The sequence below is a fragment of the Scatophagus argus genome, chromosome 23 (genome assembly GCF_020382885.2).
Source record: "Scatophagus argus isolate fScaArg1 chromosome 23, fScaArg1.pri, whole genome shotgun sequence".
Lineage (NCBI taxonomy): Eukaryota > Metazoa > Chordata > Actinopteri > Scatophagidae > Scatophagus > Scatophagus argus.
The window spans coordinates 1105725-1119450 of NC_058515.1; the positions used below are offsets into that span (position 1 = coordinate 1105725).

Here is a 13726-nt window from a genome sequence, read left to right on the forward strand (position 1 = left end):
AGCATTGGAGTGAGTGTGTCCTCCTGGAAACTGAATCTGATTTCTGTCCTCTGGTGTTCCAGGGTTCGTAGGAACAGTGAAAAACTGGGGAACCCGGAGAGGCAGAGGAAACGTTTGGACAAGAAGGCGGCGTCCTCAGCCAACCTCCTCACCCGCTCCCCCAGTCTGGAGAAGTAAGCCATGCTGCCATCACTCACAGCTGTCACCCCATAGTCTCAGTGCTCATATTTTCCTATGGCTTCTGCAGCCTTGCATATGTCATCAAAGAGACACTTGCTGGAACACTGATAGTCCCTATGAATAACAATAAAATTCCATTCCCGTGAAAACCTTACAATAACACAGTATGTGATTCTGAAGTGAGGGACTGACGGATAAAAGCTAATAACTTTTATGAAATGGTCTCATATCTGTCTCACACAATCTGTTGTTTTCTGTCTCCACAGTCGGGCCAAGGAACTGATTGCCAGTGCAGGTGATGTGTCTTTAAGCTTTTCTGTCTTGTTTTGTAAGTGAAGACTTATTCAGTTTGATATGTTACGTCCTTTACTTTTGATGTCCCAGTTATTCATTCATATATGTTATGCAGTTAGTCACTAATACAAATAATGTAATACTTAACAACATAATGAGGGTATACATGCTGTAATGAAAGTATGAACACAGTAAACTGTCAACTGTAAAGCTGCTCTCATCTTCCATCGCTGTTGATCAGAATGGGTGGCTAAATGCAGCAGAGGGTCCCACAAACTAAACTTGCTTCCTCTGTAGCTGATAAGGTCACTCAGTGCAAAAACAACAGAGATTTCCTAGACATGGAGGGGACGAAGACGCCCCTCTGCACATACTCTTGTGTTGGCATAGGCTCCTGTTGGAAATTGTTTGAACTTGTGTTATGTGTCCTGAAACACTTTTGTTTCATCCTATAGAGGTAAAAATGTTCAGTTCATCCTCAGGGTGCTGCCTGTGTGTAAAGCCAGGCATCACAGGACATTCTGCACTTTTTGCATGGAAACAAAGCCCTTTGATTGACAGGTGAACTTTTATCTGGAGTGCAGTCCAAAAACAGAACAGCCAAGATTTTTATCCCCAGTAATCCTTAGAGGAACAAACATATACTTGCTGCATGGATTTGGAAGAGATGTTGCTGATGGTTATCACGTTATTTTGTCATAATCGTGGACTTTACACATGTTTTCATCCATCCTGACTAGTGTTGGCAAGACCAGAGTTGAACTATACTTCTATACCAGTGCCCAGTCAACTTCACACTGGTTCACACACAGTTATTTGTGCAGAAATGAGTGCATTTCCCAACCAACCACATCTGTGGTTAGTGAGCTTTTATGAGTGTTTGAAGACACTCTTTCACTTACTCACATTGCGGAAGTAAAGCATAAGAAGAATTCTACTGGCCACTAGCCACTTTTGTGGACTACGATGACCTTAAGAATTAAAAAATTGAGTGGTCCTTATTTTTGTTGTCCTTTTCATTGGGCTCAATGGCTGTTGGCGTGTTGTTGCCCCCTCCTGCAGCAGTTGATTAGTCATTAGGAAGATCCCTAATGGAGGCACACTGTGCGTCTTTATATATGTCGAACTAGGGGAACTGAAAGTTTAAAAAAATCCACGAAAACCCCCTCAGCAATGTCTACAGAAGTCATGACCCACTGGGATTCGAACCTGGAACCCTCTTGCTGTGAGGTGACAGCGCTAACCACTTTATAAGAGGAAGAATAGGTTAGTTGTTTCTGTCAAAAGGTAAATAGCATTACATTAAATTAAATTAATGCCCGTCACAAGGAAATCAATATATAATTGTTGAGTGTAGGTTTTGACATTTATTTGGTCAGATTGTTGGTAGTTTAAACTCTATAAACCTTATGTTGCTCTTGTCCTGGGTACGTGAATTTGTGGTTCTGAATGTACTCTTGTTTGTGGGTAGGCTCTGGAGGTTGGCTCAAGGTTTGTTTATTGTTCTACAAGCTGTAGTTCCATTATGTTACACACTAACAAAAAACTATTATTTATGGCAGAGTGGGCAGGTTGAGATGAGGAGTTTCACAGTCTGAGGAAGGAGGCTTCTTTGCAGTCTGGTGGTATGGCAGTGTACCACTTCCGTCATCACTACGTTTCTAACAGCTTCACCTGCTGTTAATCAGCTAGATGACTGACTTTGCTTCCTTGTCAAGCCCAATATGTGATCTTAACTCTCTTTATGTTACACTGTGACGCTTTAAGTTGCCACCCATGGTTGTGAGTCTGCTCATTGCGATTTTCTGGACCCGTGAAAGAGTGACCCATGAAACGATGGCAATCTGCAATGTAGGAACACCGCAGGACATGCTGAGAAATAGACAAAGTTCTGTTTGTCTATGACAAAAATAGACAAATTTATGTTGTCTATCTGTTGTCTCTGTTGTCATAGCATCTCTGTTAGCCTTGGCTATCGACCAGTGAAGGTAACAGCTCATCAATATGACCAAAAATTTCTTTGTGACTTCAAAAAGGATTTAACATTAATGATGATGATTTCATTTAACATAACAAAAGAGGGTTTTGTTATTCTTCAAGGTGTGACATAAACATTTCCTTTGGGTATCCGCACAGAAGCTCAGGTATTGTGTTGGTGCTAGTAAAGTAGTAGTGCAAGTGATACCCTACGCTGAACAGCCCCACTGCCTTTTTTATTTATTCATTTACTTTCCATTTCATTTATCTGAGTATTCAAATAAATTTCAGAAATAAAATTAGATTCTTTGTTTCTCATTTTTACCTGGGAGCTTTTCTACCTCATCTGATAATATTCCCAGGGATAGGGACTCAGTTTCATATGATGCTTACTCTCCGTCCTTACTCTCATATAAACTGTCAGGCAGTTGACCAGTGTTGTCACTATTCCATGAGTTTTGTTATTGCTAGGATGAAGTTCATGTCTTGGTAAGTCTTCTCATTCTAACTCCCTGGCCTTACACCAGACAGTACTGTTTCATGGTCAGATATTTTCTAATCCTTAGTTTGGGCAGTCAGGTTTCAGTCTGCTCAACTTTATTGCTTGCTTTCACCCTCCAGTCTCACAAACAGAACAGAACAATTGCGAACATAGCAAAGCCAGATTTCTGAAGTCGAATTTAGGTCATCTGTGACTGGAATCATTGTGAAATTTAGAGGATCTTGTTTATTTGTCTGGCTAACCTTGTGCTTTCATTTTTGCGCAGGATCCCCCGGGTCCAGAAGAGGAACCTATGGCCAAGGTACACCTGTTGTTATGTTTATGCTCTGCTGCTTCTTAATTATCAGTTAATTCTACAACACTGGTGTTTAGTCAAGCTTGTTGTGTGGTTCTTATGATGGCAGTGTAGGTCCGTACTGAAATAAACTCAACAAATATTGGAGAGGTTGATAATGCATCCTAATGATAGCAATGTTGTACTACGCAGATACTCGTATGGAATCTTTAAACCTGCAACAACCTATCTTTTTGGCTTCTGTGGGGCATAAGTTGGAATAAAACAGACTTTATTGCCATCCAGTATACTTTTTAGAGCGTTATGTACAGCAGCGGCTGCAGCCAAAAACAGCCAGAGAGCAGTGAAAGGAAATGGTATAACAGTGCATTTTTGTGCACTGTTATAAATCTGTGTTTGCCTCTCTGTGTTACCACTATAATACTTGTCCTCTTCTGTGTTTGTCTTTCAGGACAGTCAATCAAAATGTTTATTCGAGGTCGGCCCATAACCATGTACATCCCCTCAAACATTCAGAACTATGAAGACCTGAAGATGGAGCCTCCCTCTGAGAGACTGGAGCTGGACTGGGTGTATCCTTCCAGAGTGCCACAGCAGTGTTCAATCTCTTGTCCATATTTATGACCATTATGCTACATTCTAACAATGCTGATTTGTGTGGTCACTTATTGGAATCAAGCCACACTGCCTTATTGGAAAGTATCTCAAATAATTTAGTGCATCTAAAAGCAGCATCCACCATGGACTAATTGTTGTCTGTGAAATTGTGAGGGCTCTAAGTTTTGAGGGGCAGTTAATGCCCCTCAGTTCTATGTCAGTGAAATTCATATAAACTCAAATTTCACATACAGATTATTTGATAATGAAACAAACGGTGAGTAGTATGAATGTCACCTTGACCCTGTCATTGCAGCTATGGTTACAGAGGACGGGACTGCCGGGCCAACCTATACTTCCTTCCAACGGGCGAAGCAGTGTACTTCATTGCCTGTGTTGTTGTGCTTTACCACATCAACAACCGCACACAACGGCACTATCGCAAACACACAGATTGCGTCCGCTGGTCAGTGGAAGACAACTCCTACAAACTGCATCTATGGTTTAGATGATATGTATAGAACCCACTTCATTCCTGAGAAAGAGACAAGGAGAATTTGTTTGGTGTTTAATATAGCCAAGCCTAAAGACTGGACACAGGAGAAACTGATTTCAACAAACAAATTGAGTAAAAACTATTGCTTCTAGTCTTTAGGCTGAGCAAGTTTAGAAAACAGAGCTTGGATGTGCTCACAGCTAACTTACTGACTGCATGTCAAATTACTTCATGTTTATATCATCCCAAGCACAGTGGTAACAATGGAGCATAATGGTGAAATCTCAATCATTATGAATTAGAAACTACACCTGTTTTGCAACACATGATCCATGTATTCCATGTAAACACTCATCTCTACATCCATTTACTGATATTGGTGGTGTGTTGAAAACCAGTGAATATACAGGCAAAGATTTTAATCTTTTATAATAACAAGTCCTTGAGCATGTGTTACCACTAACATGCATATTGAGAACATTTCTGAGTAGCCTAACTCAGCAAAAATCATCTTGAGTTCTGAGGTCCAAAACTTGTAATCTAACTTAACTCCATTCAAAACATATTTAATCTATTGCAGCTCATTAGAACTTGTCAAAACATTATGAAGTCCAGCATGAGTTATTTTCTACTTACCCCAGTTCTCATCTAAACCCAGGTCTTCATATCACTGTTGGAGGAGGGTGCAGTAATTACTGTGTTATACAGATTTGAGGGAATGATCAGCACACTGGCATGTTACCACATGCCCCTAAACCACTTAAACCACAAAACTGTAGAAAATACCATTCAGCTCAAAGAATATCTGTGATTTGATGGCTTATTCGACTGCCAAGATAATATTAGGGTTCAAAGGAAGGGGACTTTCCTACTGCTTGATGCAGCTTACAGTTTTCGCCCATTCATGCCGTAGAGCATTTGCGAGGTCAGGCACTGATGAACGAAAAGGCCTGGCTCACAACTTTTGTTCCATTTCCATCTCAAAGGTGTCGGATTTGATTGAGGTCAAGACTCTGTGTGGGCCAGCCAAGTTCTTCCATACCAAACTCATCCAAGCGTTTCCCTTCACTGGAAATAAGGGGCCAAGCCCAACCCCTGAAAAACAGCATCTGAACAACATCTGAATTCAATAAAAAAGAGGAGTGCCCATTTACTTTTGTCTATATAGTGTATCTGGCATCATGCACTGTGCAAGGCCTCAGCTGAGTACAGATATCCAAATGGCCAAATAATGAGGCTTCTTTTTGGGGGTTAGCTGACAGTCAAGACATGATGCTAAATTTTACTAGTGCACATAATATATGGTTTTTCTTTTGGATGCCCAGAAGCAAGAGCAACACAGGGAAGTTGGATCCAATTTCTGGCTTGGAAACCATGCCAGTATTATAAAGAGGGGTTTGTGTAAAATAACAGATTTATTACTTTACCTCCACTGATATACAGAGACCAAATATGTATATTCCTGAAATAATGGGGAACTTGCTGTTATTTCTGGGGTTTGGATCAAGCTTCAAATAAGCTGTTACTACAGTGCAGTCTATGATTTTTAAGCTCTAATATCCCTTTATTTTTTTTGGTGACATACTTCAGCACAAAATAACCAGCAAGAGCAAGCTAGATTGTGAAAGTATCCAACAAAAACTGAAAAATCCCACCTTTTCCCTTTAGGCCTTTTTCCAAAGCCTGAAGCACATGACTGCCACATAACCCCATCAGGGAGATATGCGTGTGTGAATCCGCCATGTTCAGCAAGCGCTCCTAGCTTTTAAAAGTCGAACAAATACATAAATACACAACTCATTTAAATACCACACTCATTCAAATACAACAAAACAGCCATCATTAGCGCACCACAGTCTGATAAGGCTAAGCTGAATGAACAGTCCTTTTTGGATCAGTCAAATATCTATATAACTATGATTATACCTACAAAGTATATATATGTATATATATATATACATACTTATGTGTACGGTACATACTGCAAATTAGATCACAGGCCCCCATTTAATAAGCTTTTAGGTGCTTTATTAAAGTGTAATTCATTAAGTGTAGGAAAACCCATGTCCAAAATAGTCATGCATTCTGTCATTGTGTTACTTTTGGATTTAATTAAAGGGAAAATAAATGATTCCCCTGACACTGCTTTGAAAACCAGTTGTATAGGACAGTGACATAATCTCCATGTCATCACCCATAGGTTTCACTATGTAGGTTACACACACCATATGAGTAGGTTACACTACTCATATGGTCTTATAGTACAATTAACCACACAGCAAGTCATGCTTTTTTGTTTGGTATTTGCATGAAAAACTCTACAAACATGGGTGAAGCGCCAAGTTCAATGTGTTCAATGTATAATTCAAAGTACTGAGTTTTATACAAACATACCGCACTTCCCATTACTTTGTCATGAAGAGCAAAAAATACTTTTTTGTATCTGGCTGCAAACATGTTTATTTCTGCTTTAAAGCTGGTCATTTTAACATGACATCAATGGACATTGACTTGAAAGTGGCCATTTCAGTAACTGCAGTTTTTAGCGCTTCTCTGTCAGATTTATTTTTCAGCCCTGGAGGTTGCTGCTTGGTATAGCCCCTTCTTGTTATTAGTTGAATAATTTTTGTTCTCCGTGCAGTCTTACGGTCCATCCTGACAAGGTGCGAGTGGCATCTGGCCAAACAGCAGGGGTGGATAAAGATGGCAAGGTGATTGCTGCTGTGTTACCAGTCAAATGCATGTTGATCCTCTAAATACTTCTGCTTGTATACCTTGAAATGCTTTATATTGTATTTCTGTACATTTGTGCATTGCATCATTAATGCACATACTGAGTAATCAGTTCCCTGTGAAAATCAGTTTATACACCTCTACTGTTGACCCTAGGCTTTACAGTAATTTGCTCCATTTTACTTATAATATGTTTAACCAGTCACTCAAAGATCTTAAAAAGGTTTTGAATTTGGGCTAATGACAGGTATTAGTAGGTATAATAATTGTCACCTATCTGTTGGAGAGAAATGCAATTAATGTATGTGTGAGGGTGTGTGGACGCATATCCTATAGTTGTGGGGACAAAAATCAGTTTACACAGTCACACTGTGAGGACTCGCCTTACTTATGGGGACAAAATACAAGCCCCCACAACATAAATCATTAAATTTTGCTTTGCATGATTTGCTTTAAGGTTACATTGAGTTCAGGGTTAGGTTAAGGTAAGGCTTAGCATGAGGCAAGTGACGTTTATTGTGATGGTTAGGTGGTGGTTAAGCATCCTGGAAATGAATCTAAGTCAAGACTGTGTGTGTGTGTGTGTGTCTGTTAGCCCCTGCAGCCTTGTGTCCATATCTGGGACTCCACCACTCTGGTCACCTTGCAGCATATCGGCTTAGGAACCTTTCAGAGGGGAGTGGGATCAGTTGCGTTTTCCTTTGCTGTGAGTTGTTTGCAATATAACATATTACATAATATACATATATACATAATGTCCTGTCCTGATGAATTTTGTTTGGCTTGCGTTTCCACAGCTCTAAACAATCATATATTATATTATATATTATATTCAGCTTTCTGCTGCTGTCACTTTCTCTGTTCCATTGAAATATTGTTTTTCATTTTATTGTTATCTTTAGTCACTGCCAGTCGGTCATAAAACTACACAGTTCTTGTATAGGTGTTTCACTTTGAAAAACCTCACAGGAAGCCATTTATTGTGAAAAATCTGAATGAAATCTGCATGTTGAGTTTCACTGACTAACATAGACAAAAACTGGTAAAGTGGAAGAGATCAGAAAAAAATTGTGAGTTGACAACAGTATTTGTGTCAAAGGGGGAAAGTGAGAGCAGCAGAGTAATGACTGTCACATGACTGTTGGGGAACTAAATATAACAATACAATAATAATACGGAATTTACCATTTTTTCAACCTGAATTGATATTGTTTGCAGGATTCTGGAGCGTTCCTGTGTGTGATCGATGACTCTAATGAACACATGCTGTCAGTGTGGGACTGCAACAAGGGGACCAAGTATGCAGAGATCAAGGTAAAGAACATTTTAGGTGTCAATGACGCTAACAGGCATAGTAATGAAGACAACTCAACCCTTTATAAATGATTGCCAGTAAAAATCTACCTAATGTGACTCAGAAATGTTCACATACAAGATTATGTTTTTAAGCTTTGTTCACATTACGTTTAGTCATGCTCACTGACTTCCTTCCTCACCCTCTATTTTTTTCCTGGAAGTTGTAATGACAGGGTAGGTGGGAATGAGACTGGTTAGAGTTGGGGTGTTAGGAATTACAAAATGGAGGACCCCAAAATGCAGACACCAGCACAAGGGATAAGGTGAACAAGGAGACTTTAATAAAAGAACTTCCTCAAAATGAAACTCAAGGTGCAAACAAAAGGCTGCTGGGAGTTCAGGGGATATAGTCCAAACAAAGAAATCCAATCCAAAACCACAACTCAGGGAACACAGGAATCAAAAGCACAGGGAAGCACAATGAATTGACAAAACACACAAGGAGAACACAGGTATATCAACACAGGGGGAACTAGACAGGTGAACACAATCAGAAACGGAGGGAAAACAGACAGACAGGAAATGAAGAACTAAACCAGACACGGGGGGATGACAAAATAAACTAACAGTAAACAAACTAAAGAAACTTTAATTCCTGACATGGGGTAAGCAAATCAGAAGCAGAGTAGGGCAGGTCATGGCTTTGCCATTCTGGTAAAAACAGTTCACATTCAGGTTTTTCTACATGCTCATACTAGACACGCAGACATTAAACTAATATGTCTGATCTGACTCTCAAACTATACGTAATTTCTCATTTTAGAACACAGGGATGTGCGGTAAAATGTAACTTAGGTTTCCTTCATGCTACACACAGAATATATCAACATCTGAGCCACAAACCATCCTTTTTCCCAAAAATGTTGGACTCTTTATGGTGTGTTTTTACAGTTGGGGTTTTGTGATATATGACATTTAGGAAATTCAGCCACTACAGGGCTTCGTTTCCTTCAGCTGCAGTTAGAGCATGAGAATCAGCCAAGCTGCAGTAATGTGAACACAATGACAGATAGGCAGCCAGATGCCCAGCATGACTGCACGCTCAATGTGTAGATGCTTTTCATAAAGAAGGTCTGTTTGCAGAGATTAAGGGGGTGGCGATGGTGTATCTGCTGTGCTTTTATAGGCTTTTATCCCAAAATGCTTCAACTTCCCTGAGAGCAATTTCAGCACGGCTGTCATAGTAACAGTGTAAATATTTTATGCAGTGAATTTGTGCAGCTGTGTGTGTATGTGTTTGTTCTCTGGTGCTGCAGTGGAAATGCATAGGTAGGTGTTTAAACATGTATATCTGCTTGTGTCAAGAATTTAATGCAAGGAGTTTTGTGTAATGTAGCATCCAGTAAACATGGTTCAGCATGGAAAGGCAGCTCAATGCTTAGGTCAACACCTACCCACACTATATAAACATACGAGTTCATCCAACAGGAACAAGATAATTATACCCCCCCTCCCCTCTCCACAGCAGTGGAATAGTCCATATGCCACTTTACAGCACAGCCATGAATGGGGCTTTTTGTGTAGGACTTTCTGTACTTGCTGTAGACATGGTCACCAAAGACCTGCCACTGGGACCGTGTTAACATTTAGTGTGTCAGTGCTTGGTGGCAAGAAACATAACACATTACAGAGTTTTTAACTAAAAATGTAACTGAAAGCTCAACTGCTGCCGATCTTTTCTAAAATTCTCAAAACAGAGAAGATCTAATGTGTTATCACACTGTCATGTCTTCAAAACTAATATGTTACAGCATTAACAAGCAAATGGCTAACTTTGGCTGTCATTTTATCCTGAAAGTTCCCTTAAGCTTAGGGGAACTGCAGAGTCGTATATTTCTTTATGGGTTCATTATGACAGGTGAACTCTTTTGTATCACACATTGTCCATCCATCCATTTTCTATACCGCTTATCCATCAGGGTCGTGGGGTCCCAGCTGACTATGGGCGAAAGTGGGGTTCACCCTGGACTGGTCGCCAGTCAATCACAGGACTGACACACAAAGACATACAACCACACATGCTCACATCCAGGGGAAATGTAGCCTAACCTAATGTGCATGTTTTTTGGGATTGTGGGAGGAAGCCAGAGTACCTGGAGAAAACCCACACAGGCACAGGGAGAACATGCAAACATGCAACAGAAAAGAATTGATATAATTAAATAATAATGAAAAATGATGATGTGAAAGGCATTGATCATAGAGATGATTGGGCTAAGAATTGTTACTTAACTCAGCTTTTTAGCCTCTTTTATCTCATTGTTTTAGTTTGGTTTTTTGGGCTTTACTGTTTTGGTTCAATCTCAGCGTTCTTATTTATTTATTTATTTATTTTCAATGAATAAACTCAGATGAACCCACTGCACACTAAAACACATTTTGTTTGCCAATGATTGCATTCATTCATTTTACAACACCAATAAAGAGTTATGAGGAAATTTGAGACACCATAACAAAATTAGGGAGTGCACTTTTAAAAGCTGCTATACATTGAATCTTGAATAACGGTAGGTGCTTGTGTGTGTGTGTGTGTTGTTGTGTTTTTAGAGTACAAACGAGGCCGTGTTTGCGGTGGAGTTTAACCCTAGTGACAGCACCAACATCATCACCTGTGGCAAATCTCATGTCTACTTCTGGACACTCAGCACAGGACAGTTCACCAAGAAACAAGGCATCTTTGGAGTAAGGCGGTTCTTATAAAGTCAGTTTATCCTGACAGCAAATGATGTTTTGTTCAGTTTTCTGTATATGTAAATTCAGTTCAGTTCCCTGATTGTCTGTATGAGTAAGTACAGCAAAATGAAGTTTGCGGCTTCCTCAGTTTAAGGCCAAAAAGGGAAGTATGCAGTGTAAATAAATAGAACTAAAAACAGAGAGTATACAAATGTTATACGAGTCTAAAAGGTGTATATGACTTAAAATGCACTCCACCTCAAATTCAATTGAAATGTGTTGTTAGTGTAATAAAGCAAATATTTATTCTAAAACCTGTACTTGAAATGGATTAAATTATTACTCTTAAAACAATCTCCCTTTCCTTTTTTTCTTTCAGAAATACAAGAAGCCCAAGTTCATCCAGTGCTTTGTGTTCAGTCTGACTGGAGATGTTCTGACTGGAGACTCTGAAGGAAACATTCTGACTTGGGGAAAATCAGCTGCAGATGTCAAAACCCTTGGTAAAGGCGCCAAAGGTCAGTGCTGTAGATCAAAATGCGCTACATCTACCGTAATTTCCGGACTATTGAGTGCACCTGAATATACGCCGCACCCACTAAATTTAACAAGAAAAAAAAAACAAAAAACTAAGCCACAGGTGTCCACGTTGTCAGTCTCTCTTTAGTTGTCGCTCTTGAGGTCTTGAGGCAAAATCCATAAATTAGCCGCATCACTGTTTAAGCTGCAGGGTTCAAAGCGTGTGAAAAACGTAGCGGCTTATAGTCCAGAAATTACGGTAATTAAATCTCTACATGAAGTTTAGCTGTGGAGACAAGTTGGAGTCAAATGTCAGTCAGTCTGTCACTCTGAGTTGCAGTTTCAGATGTTCTGTGTTGAACTGAGAACCACGAAAAGAAACATAATTAACATAATAGCAAACAATATTATGGACATATTTTTACATACGTATTATTTGTGTCTAAATGTATACATTATTTTGATTTAATGGCAATTGAGCGAAATATTTATTTTGATTCTCTATATTTAAGATCTTTTTTTAATTCAATTGCCAGCACATTTTTCCGAATGTCAAAACTTTCGCCTCTCGTGTCTCCGTACACTCCAGTTTCATTTGTCTTTCATTTCCCAGAGACCTTCCAGATCATGCGACAGACCAGAGCCCATGAAGGCAGCGTGTTCACCCTCTGCCCCTTGCAGGGTGGCGCTCTGCTCAGTGGAGGAGGGAAAGACCGTAAGATCATCCGCTGGAGTGCTGACCTGGCACCTGAGAGAGAGTGTGAGGTGAACTACAGCTCTGTCTGTGTGTGTGTGTGATGTTGTAGGACGAGAGTTCTGTGAAGTTGTATTCTAATATGAGGGAAAGGCTTGCTGATTAATGTGATAATTTCTACAGATTCCAGAAAAGTATGGGGCAGTTCGTACTATTGCCGACGTGGATGGGGAGGAACTATTAGTTGGTACAACCCGGAATGCCATCCTTAGAGGCACCTTCTCAGATGGATTTGTGGCCATCGTGCAGGTATGTAGTTTGCAATGAGAACTGTCGAGATTATGGAGACTTAGTATCTGTAGGCCAGATGCTTTTGCATGCACTGTATGTATTGTACCACTTAAAGGAAGCTACTCTCTCAGAAATACAACAGAAGAGTAACAGGTGTATCAGTTTACAGTGCAGCCAAACAAAGTAACATTGTTTTAAGAAAGTAGTCAATAATCAAGCATTTTAATGAGAGATGGTAGTCAGCAGTGACATCGCTACCACAAACATTCAGTTTCCTGTGACTTCATCACAAAAAATACCAAAACCAGTTGATCAGTTGAATGCTTTTTAATGTAAAGCAACACCAGTAGGATGTTTTTCTTTCTTTAGCCATAGTATACAGCTCTCATGTGCTGTAAAGAGAGTGGACAGTAAACAATGAGGCTTATACCAGTGAGATAAAAAAATATTCTTTTTATAAAGAAGGATAAGGTAGCCTGTAGATTTGATTCGGGTTGATAAATCCACATTGTCTTCAGTCTCTGTCCTGACATTACTGAGAGATTGGTCATAAAAATGGGTAATTTTATATTCTTTAAGGAACATTTAAGCAGGATTTTGATATTTCTGAAGATGCAAACTTTTGCATAGCTGAACCACTATATAGACAAAAGTATTGGGACACCTGACCATCGCACCAACAGGGACTTTCATGATATTGCATTCTACATACACAGACAGCTTTGCAGCCATAACAGCTTCCACTCTTCTGGGAAGGCTTTTAAATAAGATTTTGGAGTGTTTCTGTGGGAAGGTTTGTCCATTCATGCAGTAAGCACTGATGTTGGACCGCAATCTCTGTTCCAGTTCATCCCAAAGGTGTTGGATGGGGTTGAGGTCAGGGCTCTGTGTGGGCCAGTCAAGTTCTTCCACACCAAACTCATCCAACCATGTCTTTATGGAGCTTTGCTTTGCGCACTGTGGCACAGTCATGCTGGAATTGAAAAGGGCCTTCAACAAACATGTTGGAAGCATAACATTGTCCAAAATGTCTTGGTATGCTGAAGCATTAGGATTTCCCTTCACTGGAAAGAAGGAGTCTGTAGTCCAATCCCTGACAAACAGCCCCATACCACAGCT

The 13726-nt window shown here is 39.9% G+C and overlaps 1 protein-coding gene across 2 annotated transcripts in view; it reads left to right on the forward strand.

The window, feature by feature from the left end:
• Positions 1-13726, forward strand: part of eml3 (EMAP like 3) — a 44136-nt gene that overhangs the window by 23080 nt on the left and 7330 nt on the right. For both annotated transcript variants that reach the window (XM_046379942.1, XM_046379943.1), the window contains 12 exons: positions 63-173; positions 447-475; positions 3219-3254; positions 3700-3820; positions 4162-4311; positions 6983-7052; positions 7670-7780; positions 8293-8388; positions 10978-11112; positions 11483-11621; positions 12236-12387; positions 12500-12625. In XM_046379942.1, coding sequence (XP_046235898.1) covers positions 63-173; positions 447-475; positions 3219-3254; positions 3700-3820; positions 4162-4311; positions 6983-7052; positions 7670-7780; positions 8293-8388; positions 10978-11112; positions 11483-11621; positions 12236-12387; positions 12500-12625 — 1276 coding nt within the window. The remainder of the gene's footprint in view (positions 1-62; positions 174-446; positions 476-3218; positions 3255-3699; positions 3821-4161; positions 4312-6982; positions 7053-7669; positions 7781-8292; positions 8389-10977; positions 11113-11482; positions 11622-12235; positions 12388-12499; positions 12626-13726) is intronic.